Below are 25,342 nucleotides of genomic sequence, written 5' to 3'. Positions count from 1 at the left end.
TAGTTCCAATTTTTAACATCAATATAGAACAGCAAACTTAGTGGAAATAGAACTGTCCTTATATAACAAACCCATAAATCAAAAAAACTTAAATGTTTAAAATTAGTGATTCAATTTTATTTTAGAGAGAATATCAATCAAAAAACATGCCTGAATATTCTTAAAGAAAAAGATTATCACCATATTTGTAGAACCTTGCTCCACCTTTGCAAGGAGTTGCCCTGGTGTTGTACCACCTTACCCCAGTCCTGAAGATACTTTCAGGTGCAAACTTTGTTTGCTCACACTTGGATAAAGGATTAAACTAAATTTATTATACTCTAACCAAGTGAAAAATAAACTTTCAACATCTTTCTCTAAATCCAGAGTAATTTATTAAAAAAGGGTGGCACACCATTTGGCAAATCCTATAGGAAGAGATGACCTTGCTAATGCTTCTGCCTGGTATCTCCACTTAGGCCTGGTTCCCACTGAAGAGACCTCAATAAAGGTCGAAACTAGTCTGGGTAGTGGCCCTTCCCTTAATGCATAACATTAGACATATTCGCAAGGAGATGTGTTTTGCATTATGGGAGATACTGAGATAGTAGTGTAGGTTGCTTGCTCCACCTTTGCAAGGAGTTGCCCTGGTGTTGTACCACCTTACCCCAGTCCTGAAGATACTTTCAGGCGAAAACTTTGTTTGCTCACACTTGGATAAAGGATTAAACTAAATTTATCATGAATATGAGAGTTCTGAGAAAAACAGCATCAATGGCAGAATCATATTAAAAATGAAAACATTAGAAACTCAACATTGTTATCATTCAATATTATTATTACTGTATGGGTGTCCCATGGAGTTCGGAGACTCATCGTGGGAGTCCCAAACTATCCACACAATTTATCATACCTCTCCTTGAACCCATTAACAAACAGAGCACTCGCAACTAACTCTGGCAAACCCATTCCACTCATTCACAACTCTCCAAGCAAAAAATCTAGTCCCTCACAACCTTACTAACCACACCTTTATTCAACTTCCAGGGATGACCCCCCCTTGTTCTAACCCCTCCAGCCAAGTGCTGAAACATTTCCCCTGCATTAATCCTATAAAACCCTTTAAGCAACTTAAATGTTTCTATCATATCCCCTGTTTTCCTCCTATCGACCAACTTCTGCAATCCACACACCCTCAATCATATTCATAGGGAACAATCCACAGACCACCCACCATCTTGATAATTCGAATCTGAATCTTCTCCACCACTTCCACATCCCCAAGAAACCCCCAGGAGACTAAACTTGAGCAAAGTAACCCAGATGTGGACATATCAAGGCCTTATAAAGAGGAACAACAACTTTCTTATCTCTACTTGTTAGTGTGTTCTTCAATAGCCAAGTAATTTTATGAGTTAGCTTAGTAATATGTCCTTTAAACTTTAACTCTCAGTCTACCACCACTCACTAAATCTCTAGCTTCTTCTATTTTGTGTAGTAAAGTGCCATCAATGTGATACACAGCTTGCAATCTGTTTATTCCAAAATGCATAACTTTACATTTCTCCATATTGAACTGTGACACTCATTATCATTTTCTCATACTGAGAGCTTATTCAAATCGTCCTGCAAGCTTGCCACATCACCTTGATTAACTATTACTCTACCTAATTTTGCATCATCAGCAAACAACTGAATATTTCGTTTCAAGTTATTTCCTATAACATTTATGTACAAATTAAACAGCAATGGTCTCAGTACCGAACCTTCTGGCACACCACTAGTCACCTTGTTTTTGCCTCGATTCACTCCATATATACCACTTTTTGATATCTGTCCAGTAGTCACCATCTTATTCATCCCATTTGTTTTAATTTAAGTTCTATGCAGTATTCTGTCAAATGCCTTTGCAAAATCCAGCAGAATCATTGTGTAGTCATTTCCTTTATCCAACTCAGCTGTTATTTTATTATAAAAAAGTTAGTAAATTACTAAGGCATGATATCTACTCTTCACAAAACCATGTTTCCCCTCATACAGGATCATATTATGTTAGTTATATGTTATATATGTTAATTATCAGGATCAGCTGAGAGAATGTGGACTGCAGAGTTTTGGCAGATAGAAGAAGGAGAGGTGATATGATTGAGACTTTTAAACTGTTGAGAGGTGGTTACAGGGTTGACACTGGAGAGTTCTTTCGCTTGGACAGCAGGAAGGAGTGATGACAAGGGGCCATCCCTGGAAGTTACAAAAGGAAACTGTGAGCAAGAGGGTGAGGAGTGGTTTCTTTGCATGGAGGGTGGTTGAACCATGGAATGCATTGCCTGATAGAGTGGTGAGAGCGAGAATAGTCAATGAGTTTAAGGAGTGGTATGATAGACTTTGTGTTTCCTACGAGGGACCTCCCACGATGAGTCATTATAGACTTTGCTTCCTAGGAAGGACCTCCAGCGATGAGTTTTTTGACTCCATGGAGGCATGAATAATAATATTTTTATCCACCCATTCTTGAATTCTCTTTTTGACTAATTTTTCCAGTACTTTTACCACCACAACTGAGATCCTGATTGGTCTATAATTTGATACGGCAGTCTTAGAACTTCCCTTATGCAAGGGATTTATTTTGCTCTCTTTCCACTTATCATTTCACATATCATTCAAGAATGTGAGAGTAGAGCTATTCTCAGATGGGATGTTCACTTACAAAAAAAGAAGAGAAAAGGTCAGCAAAACAGATGTTTGATACTAGAATGATAAGAAAAAAATAAATAAATAAATAAAAATACCTAGGGATGGATCAAGTTCTAGGTGGAGTGAAAGAAGACCAAAATATAAGATCTGACAATATCAGAATCCCGAGAAATAATAGACTAATTTGGAGGAAAATTAAGCTTTTCATTTTGTACTTTCTGCGAGTACATATCAGAAATTTGATGATGATTTATTGGTTTAATGCAGTGACTGATGACTAGTATGCATAACTTTAATAAACTGTGTTAATATGACCAGTCTTTTTTGTACCGGAGGAATGAAATGAAGTGTAATTTCCATTATTTTGTGTGTGTGTGGTGATATGATCATGTCATGTCAGGATCAAAGTTAAAAAGATGAAAGATTTTTCTTTCTCATATTCAGCTGTGAATCATAATCTGTACAATAGTAATAAACTGGAACAGTTTTAGTACAGAACTTTCACCACCAATACAGAGTACACCATCAAACTATCTACCATAACATGAAATCCCCTGAGGGAAAATGGGGGGGGAGAGTAGAAATTGCGATTCAATATAAGCAAGTTCACTAACATTGTCCACTAACATTCTGGCCCATTGGAAGACTGCAAATCTATTTGTAACTATTTTATATATTTTTAAAAAAATTTGCTAAGATTATCATATTAATTAGTGAAAGGATATCTGAAGGAGATAATTTTGTCCATTCTGATAAGATGTGGTTGTCTATAGCAGTGGTTCTTAACCTGAGCAGTAGTGCCTCCAGCATTCACAGCACCTCCCTGGGGGCACTGTGAATGCTGAGAGGGGGGGGCAGTAAGTGTTATAAATCTACTAATATAAAAGCAAAAAATTCTATATTTAATCTATCATCCCTATTTATATTGTACATTTGGCAAAACTGTTCAGAATATTGTATGTCTACCAATACTGTTCAAATTTATTCACGACTTATTTTTTAGAATTTTTACATTGAAAGTTAATTGGGCTGCTTTTTGGTCCGAATTTTCTACATTGAAAACAATTAATTTTGGTTATTTTTAGCAGAATCCACTACCTTTATAAGCTTTATCTGTTACTTTTCCTAACACCTATCTGACAACCCTGGTTTGCAGTTTACATCTAGCCCATGGTATCATGTGGCACACTTCGTTGATATTGCGTAGCACTGTAGCCCATTAAAATGAGTGAAAAAAGAAAGTGTCGTCAATATTCAAGTGAATATTTAAAATACGGAGTTATTCCGTTTATAAATAATGAACAGTTACCAGTATGCTTAATATGTGAAAAAACTTTCTCAAATGGAGGAATAAAGCCTTCAAGAATGATTGAAAATTTAAAAACAAAAGCATCCAAATAAAGCAAAAAAGGATGCAGAGTACTTTCGCAAATTAAAGACTAAATTTAAAAATCATCTTGGACTAAATGGTTGGTTGCAAAACAAAGTAACCAACAAGAGAAGGGACTTGTCTTACAAACTTTGAACATTAATTGCCAAATGTGGAAAGCCACATACTATTGGCGAAACTCTCATCGTACCCACTATAAATGAAGTGTTAGATACGATGATTGGCCCAGGTAAAAGTAATATGAGTCATCATTTCCTATCAGCAATACTTCAGTATCAATAAGAATTGACGAAATGGTAAAGGATATTGAAAAAAAAATTTATGATGATTTAAAACCCACCATAGAATTTTCTTTGCAACTAGATGAGACAACTTTACATGACAACGAAGCATTGTTAATGGCCTATGTGAGTTATATAAATACTGAAGAAACATATAATGAAGAAATTATTGAAAAGTTTCTATTTGCTGAACAACTGAAAATTGACACAAAAATTCTACAATTTTCAAGGTTGTTAAAGATGAGCTGCAGGGAGATTATAATATGTAAGGAATATTTTGTCAAGAACGGGTATATGTGGAACTGCAAGGTAGGTGATTATGACAAGTTTTAGGAAGAAGCTTAAATTGGTGCCATGGAATAAAACACTGCAAGTGAAGGATGTTAGTAGTGCATGGGAGATAGTTAAGGGTCATCTGGAGGAAGAAATATTAAATTGTATACCTAAAGTAAGGAGGGTAAATCAAGTAGCAGTTAAATGTTTGAGTAATATCATTAAGGATGAGCTACAGAAGAAAAAAATGATGTTGAGGGTATATAAAGAGAAAGGTGACCAGCAAACTTATGAACAGTAGAAGGCTCAGGTGAGAAAGATGACCAGAATGGCAAAATCAGATTATGAGAAGAATCTAGTAAGTAGGCCACAGAAATCCCAAAGAGTTCTTTCATTATGTGATGTTAGATACTGAATGGAGAACTTCTTGATAAGTTATTCATTCAGGATCTAACATGTAAGCTTTACAAAATAACAAACAAACTTGCATAATACCTGCTTACCAGTAGAAGATGAAAAATACCTAAATTATTGTATGTGAAAGTTTATATCAGAATGTGTAATATATTGGAATTTATTTATTGTAAAACGGAAAGCTAAAAATCAAGAATAATGTCAGATTAGCATTTCATGTAAAGGAATAATGGTTTAATTTATGTATTACTAAGCTATCATAAAATCGTAAGTCGCCAGGTAAGAAATGACTAATAGGATCAACGGTCACGTCTCAGTACCTGTTGTAACGCCGAAGGCTGTAGCGTACAGGGAAAGCTGACATAAGTGCTTTTCCTCGAAAACAACACCTAATAGCAAGGGAATCAACCTAAGAGTGATAAAAACTATGGATTGTGCGAAAAACGATGCTGAGAAAATGCGCCAAGCTCAGGGCGTTTTTCCTGTTTTCTTCGGAGATTTTGGAGATCGAGGACTCTCAACGAGTGATCGGAGATAGGACAAGCCGAGGGTGCTATGTCGAGGACAGCCGGCTGTATTCATGACCTGCACTGAGAGGTATTCTGCAGAGATCCGTACGAGAATCAACAGCTCATGGAGAATGGTGCCAAATGCTGTACGATCCACCCGAGCGAGCAGAGAAAGTTCGTAGCAACAGTCATTTCTTGATTTGTGTCTGGTAGCAGAGAACGGAATAACTCAGTCACAAGACGAAGGATGACCTGAACAACACGTGGCAGCTAATAGACCTTCGGAGGGACTTGGTAAAGTAAAGAGTCTTTTGTTTTATATCTTGAGATTGTTTGAAGGTAGAATTTGTGTCTTGATAAAGCAAGACTGAGGACATTTTAGAGAACTTTGATAGGATAAAGTAATTAATACAGCCAATTCTATTAGACAAAGAATTGTATATCATAAATCTCTAGCGTGTATATGATTGAAATAGTGAAAACTCTTTGTTAATTGAGTAAACTTAACTAAGAGAGAAATGATTTGAGAAATATCTATTTAAAGTAAATGTGAATGAAGGAACTTGACTTGAGTGTAACATTGTTTAAATTATCCATTGTATTACATGATTTGCATGTCAGTTTATGTGAGAAAGTCAGATTAGTATTGAACAGTTTGTATTAACTTAGCTAGAAATTCAGAAGTTTTGACAACGTGATACAAGATTTAACGTACCTGTCTTTTAGTGTTAATAAGCATGTTTTGTTATTTGAATCTGAGTCTTGCCTGAATTCGAGGTGTCAACCTACCACTTATAAAATTCGAACCAAATAGCAGGAAAGAGTTTAGAAAATTATATAATAGAGATTAGATCTTAGGTCACGACTGCAAGGAACCAAGATCTATATACTCGCGTGTGAATTTAGATTAATGTATATGCCTAAAACCTAGGAATATTTCCCTGAGCCTGAATTATATTCTTATTATAGGAAGCTGGCTGGCGCAGTTAAAATATAAATTTGCCAGTTTGTGAAGAGGAAATATCCATAGGGGTCAACACAGGTTATATATGGTAGCGAAGATATTAAGATATACGATAGAGAGGTAGAGAACAATATATATAACAATGAACGATATGTAAAAACATTACAGTGGCAAGTAAAAGGGAGAATGACTATGGAAGATCAACCTAAATGAGTGACGTTGGTCACAAAGAGACAGAATCAGATAAAATAGTGTATCTGATGCAAAATGACCACTTTGCAGGGGTATATCATCCTAGTGAGGTTACTATAACATATGTGGCAACAGAGATGGATGAATTGGAGGTCAATAGGATATTGCACAATCTCAATGTAAATACAGCTGTGGGATTAGTTGGAATATCATCTCATGTTTTGTGAGAACGTGCAAGGGAATTGGCAATGCCTCTGACTAGGCTCTTTAATTTAAGTCTCAGCTCTGATAGTTCCAAAGTGGAAAGAGGACAAAATAATTCCCTTGCATAAGAGAGGTTCAAAAACTGCAGTATCAAATTATAGACCAATCGGTATCTCAGGCATGGTGGTAAAAGTACTGGAAAAATTGGTCAAAAAGAGAATTCAAGAATTGGTGGATAAAAATGTGATCCTGTATGAGGGGCAACATGGTTTTGTGAAGGGTAGATCATGCCTAACTTTTTTTACTATCTTTAATTTACTAACATTTTTATAATAAAATAATAGCTGAGTTGGATAAATGAAATGGCTACATAATGATTCTGCTGGATTTTGCAAAGGCATTTGACAGAATACTGCATAGAACTTGGTTAAACAAATGGGGATGGATATGACACTGATTAAGTGGATAAGAGGGTGGCTGCTGGATAGATATCAAAAAGAGGGGTAGAATCGATGCAAAAACAGGTGGCTAGTTCGTGCAGCAAGGTCAGTGCTGGGACCATTGCTATTTAATTTGTACATAAATGATATAGGAAATAACCTGAAAGGAAATATTCAGTTGTTTGCTGATGATGCAAAATTAGGTAGAGTGATAGTTAAGGCAATGTAGAAAGTTTGCAGGATGATTTCAAATAGGCTTGCAATATGGGAAAAGATAATGGGTATCAATTTAATGTGGAGAAATGTAAAGTTATACATTTTGGGATAAATAGATTACAAGCTGTGTATCACATCGATGGCACTGTACTCCAGGAAATGGATGAAGCTAGAGATTTAGGGGGTGGTGGTAAACAGAGTTAGTTTAGAGGACATATTGCTGAGGTTGCCAAAGTAGCCGATATGCTTACTTGGCTATTAACAAGTAGAGGTGTTGTTAGTCCTCTTTATAAGGCCTTGATATCATTTGGATTACTGTACTCAAGTCTGGTCTCCTGGGTTTCTTGGGATGAGGAAGTGGTGGAGACGATTCAGAGGCAAGCGACCAAGTGGTCTATGGAACGTTCCCTATGAGGAGAGATTGAGAATGTGTTGATAGAAGAAAAAGAGAGGATATGATAGAAACATTTAAGTTGTTTAAAGGGTTTCACAGGAGATGCAGGAGAAATGTTTCAGCACTTGGCTAGAGAGGCCAGAACAAGGGGTCATTCCTTGAAGAGATGTGAATGAGTGGAATGGATTGCCAGAGTCAGTTTTGAGTGCTTTGTCTGTTAATAGGTTCAAGGAGAGGTAAATAAATTGTGTAGATAGCTTGGGTCTCTAGCAATGAGTCTTCGAACTCCATGGAGGTGCCCATATAATAATAATAATAAAAGTGTAATTAATTGTTTATAATCTTTTTGTTGTGTAAAACCTTTTTGTATTAGTACCCTTGATGATGTAAGTCTGACAACTTACAAAACTTGTCAGGTTTTAATTGCTCATTTTAATAATAGTTGTTCTGTGGAAACTCTTTCCCACAGAACAACTATTATTACCAGAGCTAAATTGTGTCATGAAGGGAGCATATAATTGGTAAAAATAATGAAGTAGGCTGGGAAATTAGTTGCTGCTCCAGCTTCACTGCCAGAATACCCTAAACATGTTCCACATACATCCCTACACCAATCACTGCAAGAATGCAGTGCTGAAACCTGGTATAATTTTATCCATAATCCTTGTGTGATTTAATCCATACTGTCGCAACACAGCTCTGCTGCTAGCAAAGAACTGAAGCCAGGAGACTTTTTCTTCCCACTCTTCTAATGTCCTGTCACATGTTTAGTATCCACTGTTAGCTAAAGTTGCTTGTTTTTCAATGGCAGGCATAAAACAAGATGAGCTCCTGATAAAAACTGATGAGTCTGTGCAGGATGCAACACATTTTCTCTTGTAATATGCTCCATTTTAGACCACTATTGTATTGCAATGCCATCTCATACTGTTGCAAAAATAATCATAATTTATAATTATGAATCTTTTTACAATTATTTCTCTGTTAGTATATTATTAGTTTTGGTTTCATAACACGTATATAAGCACTTGCGATGTGCCTGTCATTGATATTATTATTATTGTCAAAATGAAATGTAAAGCATTTGAAATTTTGATGTACTCATTAGAATCTGATGATTTGTAATAACAATTTGTGTGATTTGTAATAGTGATTTGTATAAGAATAGTGAAAGTGATTTGTAATAATGTAAAGTTTGAAACCTGAAGCACTCGACGCTCTCTCACGTGGCCACAACTTCGCTACTGCGCCCGGAAGAATACCTGCTGAAGACATTATGATACAAACTGAACGCAGGATTCGACACCTTCCAAACCACGTTGCCAACGATATTAGACTGGATGTAGCTTGTGTTCTGACCAAAGTAAAACCACCAAAAACCAACATGCCCAATAAGGATATTAAATCTCCGCAAGAATTAAAGAAAAACAAGGAAATAATAATCACCAAACCAGATAAAGGGAACGCCATAGTATTGCTTTATTACACAGGTAAGCTGAATGCTCTATTGTTAGATCAGGCTACTTACCTCCCTATCGAGTACAATCCCACCAACTCACAAATCAGAAAACTCCACAGGCTCCTTAAGAAGGTCACTTCTTGGGCCTGTAGAAGTCACTAACAAATTAAAACCGTTTAACTGCTTACCCCCCCCCCAATATATATGGACTCCCAAAAATACATAACAAAAATGTGCCATTACGTCCCATAGTGGATGGCATTGATTCCCCCACGTACAAACTAGCAAAACATTTGGCCAAAGCCCTCACACACTATACTGGCAACACACCTTCACACAATAAAAACTCAGCCCACTTCAAAGCCAGCATAGAAAACCTTACACTGACGTAATGGTCAGTTTTGATGTCTCCTCCCTATTCACAAATGTCCAACTCAAAGAATCCTTAGAGCTAATCCAAGCTAAATTTCCTCCCAATATCACAGCCCTATTTCAGTTCACAATGAACTCAGGCTATTTTGTTTGGAAAGGAAAATTCTACAAACAAATAAAGGGGACAGCCATGGGTTCTCCACCCTTGGCCAACTTCTATATGGAAACTTTTGAAGAGAAAGCCTTAAAACTCTGCCCCACAAAAACCAACCATATGGCTTCACTATGTTGATGATGTGTTCGCTATTTGGTCACATGGCTCTGATGCACTCCTCTGCTTTCTAACACAATTAAACAACCAACACCCCAGAATCAAGTTCACCCTGGAAAAAGAGGAAAACAACAGCCTCCCTTTCCTAGACACACTAGTCACCCGCCAGCCTGATGGAACCTTGGTTTTCTCAGTTTATAGAAAACCCATCCATACAGGCAGATACAATCACCAACAATCCCCCCCCTCACAACAATATGGAGTGGTGAAAATATTATACGACAGGGCTAAACTAATCTGTTCTAACGACAAGGCCCTAAACACTGAACTAAATCACATCCTCAGCACTTTCTCAGCCAATGGCTACTCCCCCCAAAAAAATCCAAAAAAAAAAAAAAAATATTAAAACCTACAAATCACAACCCCCCCCCCCCCTCCACAATAAGGATTACTCTAAATCCATCACCATTCCCTACATCCGAGGCACCTCGAAAAAAATTACCAAAATCTTAAAAAAACATGACTTAACTTCTTGTTACAGACCTTATAAAAAATTGGCATCCCTTATCTGCTCCACTAAAGACCAACCTCCCCCCCCCCCCCCCCCCAGACCTACCTGGTATATATACCAAGTCCCTTGCAGCTGTAAGCTGTCCTACTTTGGCCAAACAGGCAGGACAGCTAATATCAGAATTTCAGAACACAAGGACTACATCCGGTTTCACCAATACAGCCACTCTGGTCTTGCAGACCACGCGGAGGATTCCCACCATAGAATACGGTGGAAGAAAGCCACGATAATACACCGTAGTAAATTCAAATACGAAAGGCTATTCATGGAATTAGCCTCAGCCCTAAGAAACAATCCAAACCTCAATAAATTTGGTTGCACGAGACTGCCCCAAATTTGGGAAACCTACATCAGAAGACCTTCAGCCCAATCGGTCAAGAATACCAACATTGCCTGCTAGGGGGGGACCATCAGGACTTTTAGGAGAAAGAATAGCTTCCTGCTTCATTCCTCATTTACTGTTTGTTGTGCTTGCATGCACATGTCTTGTATTTAAGTTCCTGTGATAATGGCAACGTGACGCCGAAATATTGAAAGTGTATTAAAATTTATTTTAATGTATATTCTATTGTACGTTGTAATTTCCTTAAACTATTCAGTAAGAATGTATAACCAACGTCTAAGCCTTTCCATGAGGATTTGTAATAATTTGAGTTTTTTTTTATTGTAATTAAAATTTTCAAGTGTTGAAATATTTGTTGTGTTTTGAAAAGACATTCTCATTATGCTAATGGAGACAACATGTCAGCCTTAGCTTCTCGCTCGCCATTTACATGGAGTGTGCATGCTCTCTGAAGAGTTTGATGGGTAATTGACAACTGACAGAGAAAGCGTTTGATATCGGGGTAACGAGAAAAACGAAAGAGCTAATGGAAGTTTAAGAATGCAGACCAGAGAAATTTTGCTCTTAGCAAGTTTTAAAGTTTTATGTGACAGTTGGAAGAATGTTAATAGAAGATTCTGAAAAGGAATCGCAGAACTGCGAGTCTTTAATCTGGAGGAGTTGAGACTGTCAACAAGTATTTAGTAAATAAAAGAAGATACTGCAGTTGATGTTCTAATTGAATGTTCGAGGAAACACTGATTGGAAAGTTTCATCTGTCTTAAGGATGTCAAATCTACTTATTTCTACTGGAAAAGGCAACAGAATTAGCTCAACTTAGATATGTTGTTTATGAAGTAGTAGAAGAAACTTTTTTCCTCTGGTACAGTAAATTGTGTGTCAAATAGAACTGCAAGAGGTAAGAAATATTTATACTTCAGTGAAACAGGAGGATTAATATTATATGCTACACAAGGGCGATAAGAAAGGATCCCATGGAAAAGAAGAAGAAAATGTTTATATTTTCAGAAAGGGCTTAACAAAGAAACTGAACTCTGGTGAGCAATTTTGTTGTGAAAACAAGGTGTTTAGTCTGATAGACATGATTAAGTATATGTCAAATAATCTAATAATAGAATGAGTGAGAGAATGGATGATTTTAATATCACTATATGCTAATGATTTTAATATCACTAAACGCTGGCCAAGTGGTTAGCATATCCGCTCTCCAGTCAAAAGGCTGCTGGTTCGAATCCTGCCTTGGCATGGATGTTTGTGTTGTCTGTGGAAATACTAGTGGCGGTGGTTGGTGGTAGATGGCGTTGGTGTAGTTGCAGTCAGTTGGTGGATTGAGTGGTTGAGACAGAGTTTTAGAGCAGGTCCCCTCCCTCGATGAGTCTTTGGACTCCCTGGAGGTGTCAAATAATAATAATATTTTTGAATAAGAAAATCTCTAAAGTGTAGATTTATTTTAGAAGGCCTTGGATCCAGTTATTTTTGTAGTTATGCAATTTTATTTAGAGTGTATATAATGTTTTAGTTTCATTATATGTATATAAGTTTTTTTTTATTTGGTCTCGAGTCAATAATTTTCGGATTCTAAAAGAAATAGTTAAATCATTGCACCAACTGGAATTGAACCCTTGTGTAATTAATACACACATTCAGAGTAAAAATCTCTTTATAGAGATAAATAAAAATAAAAAGTAATTGCATAACACTGTGATCTATCTGTTAGATGCACCATTCTGGTAGTTCTTTGCAAATTAACTAGACTACCATTCCATGGATGTACAAGATAGCTTCAAGTATACTAAAACTCAGTTCTCATTTTGTAGATTGAATAAAGCAAAATCAAATACTGATTACATTACATAAATAATATCTTCATTATATTAAAATCATAAAAGAAGAAAAAAAAAAACATTTATCAAATCATCTACAAGTTCAAGAAAGAAAATTATCACAAATGAAAACCAAAGTTTTAATGAAGTGTAGATTGATATTTTTTTATATTACTAGGAGGATCTATTTTAAGAAGAATTATAGTTAAAGCAAGCCACTAAAGATTATGAAGACAGCATGTTCTGTCTTAACTGTGTATATGTTGTTTTCTTCGGTTGGTTTGTCTGTTTTGCAAGATAAAAAGCCCTACCAACTCCATATCACTAACTCAGTTGAAAAGTTCTCAGAAAGGCCAGTGTACTAGATGGGATTCAAATCCAAGTCTTTCCAACAAAAGGACAAATATCACATTCATCGAACTCTGCTACTACAGCGCTTATTCAGATAGCTGATTCATGCTCTGTAGCACCTACCTCTTAATCTATGTTATGATATAATAGATTTTTTTAAAGGAGCTTTATTGTATGATGTCATTTTCCTTAATAAAAGAAAATAATTTACAATAATTTAAAATAATTTTCCCCTTCCCCAAAGAAGCGCCCTTAAATATTATAATATATATATATATACTATTTTAAAAAACCCAGGTTTTCTAATTAATCTTACCACCTTGCCTCAAACACCCCCTTTTTGAACAACCTAACAGCAGAAGTATGGAGAACGAAGACATCCTAACATCCAAAACAAGGTATGTGCAAAATTTCTTCCTCTATTAGTCTGCATATATTTACCTATATAGAAGACTGGACCTATCTCTCATACGAGGAATGCAGCAGAGAGGTGCAGAATAGGACATGGTGGAGACACATGGTAGTCAATCTCCTGAAGGGAGAAGACACCTCACAGGACAGGATTTACCTTCAAAATACACTTATAATACCCTAAGAATACTTGAGTAAAAAGCCAATGTATTTAAAATAAGGGATACTCCTAAACGAAAACAGGCAAAAATAGCTGTAAAAATAATAATTTACAACTTTTAAAGACTTACTTTCTTCTTCTTCCCCTCCTACCCATTATGGTTTTTGACAATGTAAGTTTCCAACACCGCCTCTAGGCATCTGTTTAAATACCCATGCAGTTGTGATACTTGCACAAGAAAGAATGTCTAGCACCAGCTATAATATCTTGTTCAAATTACTGTTGGCTCATAATCACAATGAACTGCAAGCATATATGCTATGCACATACATATCATCATCTATCTGCCTACCTACTTCACAGAGCTTAAACAAACATATAACAGTTTCAAACAAAACAGTAAATTCCATGCATGATGGAGAGAGGGAGTCTCTAATAAACTGCTCACCTAGTGTGTGTGTGTGTGTGTGTGTGTGTGTGTGTGTGTGTGTGTGTGTGTGTGTGTGCCATACTAAGACAGAAGAGATATTTTACATCCACTAGCAAGCTAGTCAAAATGTTATTCCTGACAAATGTAGGTCTTTAAAATTCTTTTAGTAGTTTTGGCGATTTGTAGATTATTTAATAATCATACCTGATGTAGCTCTTCATCGTTAGCCACTGCCAAAAGTATATGACGGGGGTGTTACTCTTCCTTTTTTGTTATCACGAGCAGCATTTCCTGCTAATTCCAAAATTTCAGCTAAATGAAAAACAGAATAAAATAAATAAATGTATTTTTTAAATATATTAAATATATATATTTAAAAAATATTATATATTTTATATTATTATATATTAAATATTATATATATATATGCAATAATAATATTCTCAAACAAGTATGTAGATTTAGACTTAGGTTTCTGTGGTTAAGCAGTTGTGTAGGTAGTTTTCAGTATTGAGACCACATTGTAATATAAAGAGTTTATTAAAAATAAACAATTAAAAAACCTGACAAGTTTCATGTGTAATAAGACTTACATCATCAGGGGTAATGGTACATAAAATTTTGTGCAAAACTTATGTACCATTACCCCTGATGATGTAAGTCTTACGATGCACAAAATTCGTAAGGTTTTTTAAATTGTTTATTTTTAATAAACTCTTTACATTACAATGTGTTCTCAATACCAAAAACTACCTACAAAGTATGTGGATTTTTAAAATAATCAACAGGAATGTATTTATATGAAATGTGTGTGTGTGCGTGCACTTTAAACTATATATATATATATTTTTTTTTTTAGTTAATTCTAATTTCAAGTACAATATATATAAATAATTTAAGTAAAATGAAGTGAAGGCTTTTTTTTCATTCCAGAATTAATAACTGGAGCACATGCCAAGAGGGTGGGGGTGTGTGTGTGTGCACTTGCGAGAGAGAGATGATATTAAAAAGCAATAAAAGATGGTCTCAGGCAAAGCAAGGATAAATAATTATTAATGATTGTACAAGCATCTCCATGGAGTCTGAAGACTCATCATGGGAGACCTAAATTATCCCCACAATATCTATTATACCTCTCCTTAAATCCATTAACAGACAAAACACTCACAACTGACTAGTAATCCATTCCATTCATTCACCACTCTCGAAGCAAAAAATTTAGTCCTCACACCCCCTACTAACCACACTCTCACTCAACTTCCAGGGATAACATCTTGTCCTGTCCTCTCTAGCCAAGAGCTGAAACATTCCACTACATCAGTCCTATAAAACCCTTTAAATAATGTTTCTATTATATCTCTTCTTTCTTGCCTATCAACCAACTTTTGCAACTCACACACCCTGAATCTATTCTCATATGGAGCATTCCATAGCACACTCGCCTCTAGATCTGCTATACTACTTCCTTATCCCTAAGAAATCCAGATGTAGATATGTAGATGTAACAAGGCCTTATAAAGAGGAATAATAACTTCATTGTCTCTACTTGTTAGCATGTTCTTCAATAGCCAAGCAATCCTATGAGCTAATTTGGAAACCATAGCAAAATGTCCTCTAAACTTCAACTCTATCTACTGCTAGCCCCAAATCCCTAGCTTTATCCATTTCCTGGAGTACAGTTTAATGAAACTACTGCAAATGTGATACACAGCTTGTAATCTATTCCTCCCAAAATGCATAACTACATTCCTTCATATCAGACACCCATTATCTTTTGCCCATACTGGCAGCCTATTTAAATTATCCTGCAAGCAGCTCTCCACATCACATTGATTAACTACAGGGTGTTTCAAAAAGAATGATCGATTTCAAATAATTATATTTAATAATGAAAATGTGGTACAGTTACAAAATAAATTAATGTTGACTAGACGCCATCTTCTCATTAACTAAGCGTAGCGGCTATTTGGGTGCTAGTAGTGGCATCTAGCAGTTGTCATATCAAACTCTAAGCCAAGGCTGTTCGCATGGTACAAGTCGCATTCATTTGCGGTTCGTGGTTGCAGAGATATTTTTTTTGAAACACCCTGTATTAGTCTACTCAGTTTTGCATCAACAAACAACTGAATATTTCCCTTCAGATTATTTCTTATATAATTTCTCTACAAATTAAACAGTAGTGGTCCTAGAACAGTACTTTGCAACACACCCCTTTCTCCTGGATCCTGCTCCTCCGTACACCACTTGCTGGTATCTGTAAATCAGCCGCTCATATCCATATGCACAGTGTCATATGGTACTCTGTCAAATGTTTTGCAAAATCCAGCAAAATCATTGTGTAGTCATTCCCTTTATCTAACTCAACTATCACTCTATAATAAAAAGTTAGCAAATTAATAAGGCAAGACTGATCCTTCACTGATTATCCACCTATTCCTGAATTTGCACTTTGACCAACTTTTCACCACCACTTCTGAGATATTGATTGCTTTATGTTTTGCTACTGCAGTCTTAGAGCTTCCCTTACGCAAAGGAATTATTCTCCCCTCTTTCCACTCCCTGGCACTCTGCCAGAGCTGATGAGACTAAAAGAGCCTAGTCAGAGACACTGCCAGTTCCCTTGCACATTCTTGTAAATATGAACTGATATCTATTCTAATTCCATGGCCATATTCACATTAAGATTTTACAATATCCTAAGAACAGTCAATTCATCCAGTTCTGTTCCCACATCAGTCCTTGTCACATATGTTAGAACAGTAACCTCACTTGGATGATATATCCTTGCAAAGTGGTCACTCAGTGACTCAAAATTATGAAACACTCTAGATACCTAACACTGAAACCCTTTAACTGCAGTTCATCAGCATTATACCAATTCTCCCATCCATCAAACTCCAGACCATAGGTCCACAAGCCCTACATCATTTCTTCTGCATAACCAGCATATTGATTTGTTTGATATCAGTACCCTTGTCCTCAGTTCACTAATATTATAGTGTGGCAGGAGACTTGCAATCTTCACCCTCTTGCTTTTCTTTTTCACCTTATCCAAATCTCTTTCACATTCTCCTCCACAGAATACTTTTCACCTCTCAGGTCATTAGTACCAACCAGACAATTCTTTCACCTTACCTTTCTGCACCCTAAGAGCATCACTAATATTATTAATTTTTGTGCCAGGGGAAATAAGATTGTCATGCTTTTGTTAAGTACTCCTGATCATAGAATCTCAACACAAAATTTTCTCATCTTATTTCTCTCATTTATTCATATGATCTTGATTTTACCTCAAACCTGCTGTTTTTATTCTCTTCTCAGCTCTGTTAATTTCTTGTCATTCAGCAGTTTTTCAATTTTGCACTTTGTACTGTGAAAGATCACATGCAAGTGTGCAATTTCCTTATTGAGGTCCACTTCGTTCTCTTGACCTTCCATGCTCAGCATTAATTCTGGCAAACATTTTCAAGTCTACCCTCAATACTGTCTACTCTACTAACACATGCTTTGTTCTTACCACCCACCTGGCACTCTCAGAAACACTTGATATACACTTGCTCACCCAGTTTTGCTCTCCTTCCATAAATCCTTCAACTTTTGCAATGAATATATATCTCATATACTGCACTGAACAAAATCACATAATTCAATTCACCAAACAAGGATGTCATTGAATTTAAACAGATATACAAGGTTTACTTAAAACTAAACAACTCAGCCTATCACACACCCATATAAAACAAAAAATATACAATGAATTAACTTATTATTATTAATTAAATTATGAAAAAATGACTTTCAGCAGTGCTAATAACCGACAACTTATACTATACTATACACCACTTTGTAGCTGGACAAATCCTTCCTTCACTTCATTCTTGCTTAAAAAATAATAATAAACTGTAAAGGAATGGGTGTGTGTGTGGGGGGGACATTGAACTCTTCAGTTGGAAAAGATACGAGTTTGATTCTTGTCACAAGAGGAATTGTTATATGGAATTTTTCAATTGAAGGTGAATTATCCAATCTCATATTGGGTTTATCATCATACATACAGCATCCTGACTAGTGTAAAAATTCGATATTGCCAAAATAAATTATCTAAAACATCGCCATTTTACAGTAGGAATTCACCTAAATTTTCTTGTACAAATGTAAATCTTATTTCTCTATGTAAAGCTATCTGTATAAAGAGCAAAATAAGCCCAAAGGGAATTAACTCGCTCATTGTTTAAGAAGGGATGTAGAAGTATTGAAACCAAGTGCATCGCCCGCCCGAAATTCGGCAAGTCTTTTGAAAATTGTTTGCAAGTCCCATTGCAAGTGACCTTCAAGGTCAATATTGAAAGGGCGTGGCATGAATCAAAAGAAAAGGCCCATAGGCAGGATTAAGGAGAAAGTAAGATTGTTGGCGAATATTCGAGAAACATTATCCAGAGTTCTAAAAACTACCAGCAAGACTCGCACGGGGACGTTAGGGGTCTCAAAAACTTAATCCAAGGTGCAGGGACACTGGTGTTTAAAAGGTTTGGTTCCGAGATGAGAAGAGCTTCCTTTTCTTCATCCTGCGTGATCCATCCACGAGAGACTGAGATCGAGAGGTGCCGTAAGTTCCGGTGGGGAAGATGGAGAGACCCATCCACCGATAGCCACTCCAGTCACAGCTGAAGATATCCAGAGGTGATAAGTTAAGGAGAAATCTTGCCGTATTAGTCCTGAAGATCTGACGCTCGTTTGGGTAAGTGCATGACCCGACCTTCGCTGGGTCGTGCACTAGAAATCCTTCGCCGGGCAGTTCAAGACACCGGAAAGCCTATCCTATATCTCACCAGCTGCCGCGACTATTTATCGGTGCCCTGTATCGCTTCGAGGAGAAAACATGGAAGACACATGCAAGATAGGAAGAGACCCATGTGAGTCTATCTATTAATTAATTGTTTGTGAATTAAGAAAGAATTCCCTATCAAACTGTTAAATTGTTTAGTTTAAGGAGATAGTATTTAGAGTGTTAACATTTCTTGTAAATGTGTGTAATCGCTAATGAGTGAAGCATGAGTGAAGTTAATTTCCCTCGAATAAAATATTGAGCTATTGAAATTTCTGTGATTAATTATGTGTACTTATGATTGAATTTTATGGTAGAGTATGTTCCTGCTATCATATCATTGGAATGTTTGAAACTCAATGAGGTGGATTGTATAAATATAATTGCCTAGATTATGATTAAGTGTTTGAAAGGAATGAGATTCTGAGAGATATGTTTGTATACATGTATGTTGTATTTTGATTGATGCTAAATTAGGAATGTCAAGCACACCTAACGAATTCATGTTATGTGTATAACTTCCTGATAGTTGTAACATAAAGTATGCTTGTTGAAAGTCTAGTAAGTAACTGCGAAAGAATATACTAGAAACCAAGTTGAGTGATTGAGAAAGACTAAAATTACCTTTCATAAATGAATCTTGTGATTTCATGTGATATGTACAATTATTAGACCAGAAATTAAACTTATTGTTATTGTTGATAAAAATAGTTGTCCGATTCAATCTTTTGCAATGCACTGATCCTAAAAACACTATTCGGACCTGATAGCGGAACCCCAATGATTAGTAGTGATTTAAGATAAAAAGAGAGTAAAAAAGAGAGTAATTTTTGCCATGACTGCAAACCTTGGCTAAGATAGGATATAAGTGATTATTTGATCTACTAGGATATGAAAGCTTTCTTTTGCCTATAGGGGAATTTCAGAGGTGCAGTCTTCAAACAAATAAATATCTGGAGAGCCCAGGCATGAGAAAAAATACTTAAGGTAGAGTAAGAAAGGAAATACAAAAATATTAAGATAAAGAAATATTGTTGATAAGATATAACATATAAAGAAAAAAAACCCATTTACACTAGAACACACACATAATATACAGACAAAAAAAAAAATTACTGGGTAGTAGATGGTGATGTCAATAGATGGCCCCGTGCATAGATGGATAATTAAGTAGTGTAGACAGCAGGTTGTGAGGAGTAGCATATCTCCTGTGATAAGTCCTTGGACTTCTTAAGGTGTCATGTAATAATAATAATAAAGACTGACAGCAGGAACAGAAATGGCTATGTTTAAAGAATTAAAGTTGAATGTGACATCATTCACATGGAGAACACAGGTTAATAATGAGGTTGTGTGGGAAAGGAGGATAAGGAAATGAGTTTTACCTTGTGAAGAAGTATTACAATAAGAGTTCATGTCACTGATTGATTCATTTTTCCCAAAAAATATTTGTAAGGCACATGGTGAAACTTATTTGTGGCTTATGATAGTCACATAATAAAACTTAACTTTTCATCCTTGTTACAAGGGCATTATCAAGGAGGAAGTGCATTATAATACAAAATAGAATACTGTATCCAATATCGTGGCTAATGAGATTGTGTTGCAAAACGCATGCCACATTTTCACTGCTCCTTTACTATAAAAGTGTGGCCTCAAAAGCAGGAAATATTAGCATATTCATTCATTCTTGTTCAAAGTTGACAGGTCCCAAATAGTCAGAAGTTACAACTGTAACTTCTGCTGAACTATTTGGGAAGTCTTATCTAGTTCTGTGGAAAATTCTGATCCACAGCAACATAGTTATGTAGCAACACAACATGACTCGTGCAGTAAGGCAACTGCACATTTTCATTAATGTGAAATAAAAGACTAAGATAAAAAGTGGGCTCATTATAGCAACATGTCTTGTAAATTTGACTCAATGGATTCAAGGAAAAGATGTTTACAATTATGAGCACCACTTGCTTGTTACTTTAAGTTTAACCAATATATAATCTAAATTTTCTATGAAAAACAAATATTTGACATTGCATCTGAACTGGCTATGTAATCTTCCAAAAAACCAGTGCCTCACTTCAAATCTTCCAGCACCAAGAGGTAGATGATTGTTGTCCAATACAAGTCTTTGCTTTTTGAAGTTGAAAGTGGCTTGGAAAAAAGGCTTCCATACTATCTAAATCTTAGTTTGTCCACAATGCTAAAATGTATGATAGGTTCATGAGCAGGATTTGTGTGTGTGTGTGTGTGTGTGTGTGTGTGTGTGTGTGTGTGTGTGTACACACACAGGTATCTCTTGATTAAAGCAATTAATTAATCACTCGATCTTACCATGTATATCAAAATCGCATTAATCAATGGTAAAAATTGCAATTCATCCATGATCAATTATTGTATTAATAATTCATTTTATATGGTACTCTTTTAGGAAAGATAAAAAATGAATGCAAAGTAAATGTTTAATAAATGCATGTACTTATATTAATTACAGGGGTATCTCGCTAATCCGAACTAATAAAAACCGTGCTCATTTGGATTAGTGAATTTTCTCCAAGAGACAACAATAACTAGTGTTTAAGACAAAAATAATCAGATTCTAATGGTACATCAATTTAATTCTATAAATAAATGAACTGATAGAAAAAAGAAGCTACTGTGCTGTAATGTAAAACTTAAAAAATAATACAGTACAAAAGTTTATTTTGGTAAAAAATTTAGTTTGTATGTACCTGTATTGTTGAGGATTATGATTTAATAAAATTGTATAGTTCTGTACATAACTTAATTTGCGTGAAAAATATCACTTTCTTGTGCACAACACAAAAAAATTTCACAAAATAACACAAAAAAAGTTTTTTATTTCTTTGTAAAAAAGTCACCGATTTTATTCTGCTTCTTGGAAGCTAAACTTTTTTCAAATGCTTCTTGGAGCTGCATTAGCAATAAAATTTTATGGAATGGCGTATCATTCTGCTTAGCCCATTCTATTCACATATTAAAACTGTCAACTGCCTCTTCATGTTTTATTTTTTTTTCTTCGAGTTCTTTATCATCATCACGTCTTCTAATTCATTCTGCATCGTCATATTTATAATTCCAGCATCTGATTTGATTTCGAATTCACTTTCGGTTCTACCTGTAATCCATTCCGTAACATCTGTTTGTGAAATTTCAACATCTGGATTTAGATTTTTTACCAAATTATGCATGTTTTGAATTTCCTCTTTTGGTGAATCACCGAAGTTATCTTGGTAAATTCTCGAAGGGCACAGATTTTTCCATGACACTCAAATTGCTTCGGGTTCAACAGCTTCCCAAGCAAACATGAACACACAATAAATCAAAATAGGCTACAGCAGGGGTTCCCAACCTTTTTGTTTCCTAGAGCACATTCTAAAATACCGATAGAGCAACGGGCACCATTTATTTTTTCAAGCAAATTTTTTGAATTCTTTTGTTAAATGAATATATACAAAGTTTGCATTATAATTAAATGTTTTATTACTTAAAAGTTTACATTATATAAAAATTTAAATATATATATATATATATGTAAGTTAGTGTGATCTTTGACATTCCATTTCATTGGCCAGTGCTTCATAATTAGGAGAATATGATGATATTCCAGTTCTTAAACTGGAATGACCAACTTAGAATGCTCGTCTACTTTACATTGCATGCGTTTAAGACTCGTCATGTGTCATTAATGCATGCATCATATAGCATGCCATGAATTGTTGCGTGATTATTTCACTATACGGCACACGGTTGAACAACGGCGGGCACACACAAATTGGTCGACAGGCGCCATGGTGCCCGCGGGCATAGTGTTGGGAACCCCTGGGCTACAGTATAACCGTACAATTGACAGTATGAAAAAATACTGTATTGTAATAATAATAATAAAATAAATAATAATAGTTAAAATGATAATTATTAAAAAAAATAACAGTACACAAAATAATAATACGTATTAAATAAAACTTCTTGTTTCAAACCGCAGTTCGGATTACTGGCGGGTTCGGACTAAAGAGGTTCGGATTAGCGAGATACCACTGTACTGCAATTTTTTTTTTATCGAAAAAAAGTTATCAAGAGTCGTTTGAAGAGTTTTTTCCTTATCAACATAAATTCTACAATAACAAGCAAAATGACTCTCTAGACTTTGGCAAACAAGCATTCTTCGATTAACATCTGAATTAATAACCATTACTTGCGGCTTAAGCGATTCTAAACTGCGAAATATTCCATCCAGTTCTTTGATTGTTATCTCCTATGGAACCTCATCTTCATATTCCATTTGTTCATTGTTTTCATATGCACGTTGTTGTTGTTCAATTTCAAGAAGGCCATTGTCACTGAAATCTTTTTGAATTTAAATCCAATAATTCTTTAAACATCTTCTGCATCGACACTATCAAAACCAAGGTCTTCACCAATTGAAAAGATTTCTTCAACCACGCTGTTCACAGGATTTTGAAAACCACCTAAGTCATTAGCACATTCTGGCAAAAGGTTTTTCCAAACAGCTCTCATGCAGTTTAGAAGACACTTGTCTTCTAGCTCCCAGGAGTCATGAATGTTTTCAATTGTGTGTTTAATGTTAAAAGTTTTCCAAAATTCTTGGAGCATAATCACATTTTCTCCCGTTGTTTCTACTGCCTTTGAGAATGTCTTTTTAAGAAAATAGGCTTTGAAATTGCAATGATGCCCATGTCCATGGGTTGTAGATGTCGTATTTGTTGGAAAAAATAAAACTTTCACATTCTCACACAGATCATTAAGAGAATTTATATGAAATTCTTTCTTGGATGAAAAAATTTAAGAAGAATGTAATTTGTAAATACAGCAAAACAATTGGAGCTTGTAATACACCCACTCTTAATGTGTAATGAAAGGAATGACGTCATCATGCTCACGGCTTTCTTTCACTCAGCCAGGAACCACTCCTCGAGGCTTGCATGTTTTTGCATGGTAAATTTAAAGGCATGTTAATTAAAACTTGCCGCATATATAAAGGAATTGTTGCAATTAATTTTGCTGCGTTAATCAAATCCTGCGTTAAGCAAGGGATACCTGTATGTATGTATGTATATATATATACTGCTCAACAAAATGGTTCAAAACTCATGCAGTTTGTAATGAAGTAGGGCAAAATTTGGTATGGCAGTGTACAATAGACTAACAATGAAATGAAATGAAAAATATCATCATCATCAATTTCCTGACATGTACCCTCAAGGGGTGTAACAGGATATGATAGTACTACATGAAAAATTTACGTCATTACTAACTTCCTATCTACAATTTTCCTCCAAATCAGTCTGTTATTTGTCAAGACTCTAACATTATCAGATCTGATATTTCTATCGTCTAAGGCACTTTGTACGGTATCAATCCACCTATATCTTGGTCTTCCTCTGGATCGTTTTCCTGCCAACCTGGCAGAGAACACTTGTTCTGCTAATCTTTCCTCGCCCATTCTGTTCAAGTGACCATACCACCTAAGATTAGCTTTGCTAAGGCATTCCTGGATGCTGCCAATGTCAAGTTCTTAACTAATATCCTTGTTTTTAATATGATATTGCCATTGATGCCATCTGTTCACGCCTCTAATTTTTCTCAGGACTCTCATATCTGCAGTCTCTGGTCAAGTGTTTTACTTCTGACCCAGCTCTCAGATAGATAAGTTAAAACTGGTTTGAATACTGTCTTGTATACAGCTAATTTAGAGTTCGACTAATTTCTCCCTTATTCCATATGAATTTATTCAATTGACTTCCTACCATACCAGATTTGTTGATTCTGTTGTCTATTTCCATATTTAATTTACCATCTTCACTAAAAATCGTGCCTAAGTAGCTGAAATGTTTTACTTGTTCCACAGGTTCCCCGTTCACAATGCAGTTGACATTTTCAACAATTCTACCTATTTTCGTTGTCTTTGTCTTTTTAATGCTGACCTTCATACTATATCTATTACACCAGCTATTCAATTTAGTCAGAGAATCTTGCAGACTTGTAGCGGATTTATTTAGAAGTATAACATCATCCGCATAAAGTAAAGAGCTGACATTAACATCTCCAATTTTGATATCATGTTTAATACCACTTCGTAATGTGATCCATATAGATAATGAATAACAGAGGGGATAATGTACATCCTTGTCTCACACCAGATTTAACATTAACCATCTTCCTGTACTTCCTTCAATTCTAACTGCTGACTCACAACTCAAATAAAGGCTAAGTATTGCTTGATATAATGCCCCATTGACACCATATAACTGTAGCGTATTGAATAGCTTCTCACTTGGCACCTTGTCATATGCCTTTTCCAGATCGACAAAACTTAAATACAGATCTTTGTTATATT

General features: G+C 35.5%; 1 protein-coding gene across 1 annotated transcript in view; it reads right to left on the bottom strand.

Annotated features, from left to right (window-relative positions):
- Positions 1–25,342, bottom strand: part of LOC150099522 (core histone macro-H2A.1-like) — a 138,271-nt gene that overhangs the window by 87,258 nt on the left and 25,671 nt on the right. Inside the window, 2 exon segments of the mRNA XM_090403370.1 lie at positions 14,346–14,393; positions 14,395–14,453. Coding sequence (XP_090259496.1) covers positions 14,346–14,393; positions 14,395–14,453 — 107 coding nt within the window.

The sequence above is a fragment of the Typopeltis vanoorti genome, chromosome 14 (assembly GCF_054136105.1).
Source record: "Typopeltis vanoorti isolate ZY-2024b chromosome 14, IOZ_Tvanoo_1.0, whole genome shotgun sequence".
Lineage (NCBI taxonomy): Eukaryota > Metazoa > Arthropoda > Arachnida > Uropygi > Thelyphonidae > Typopeltis > Typopeltis vanoorti.
The sequence above is the reverse complement of the archived record's forward strand: the minus strand, read 5'-3'. Positions and strand labels throughout refer to the sequence as shown.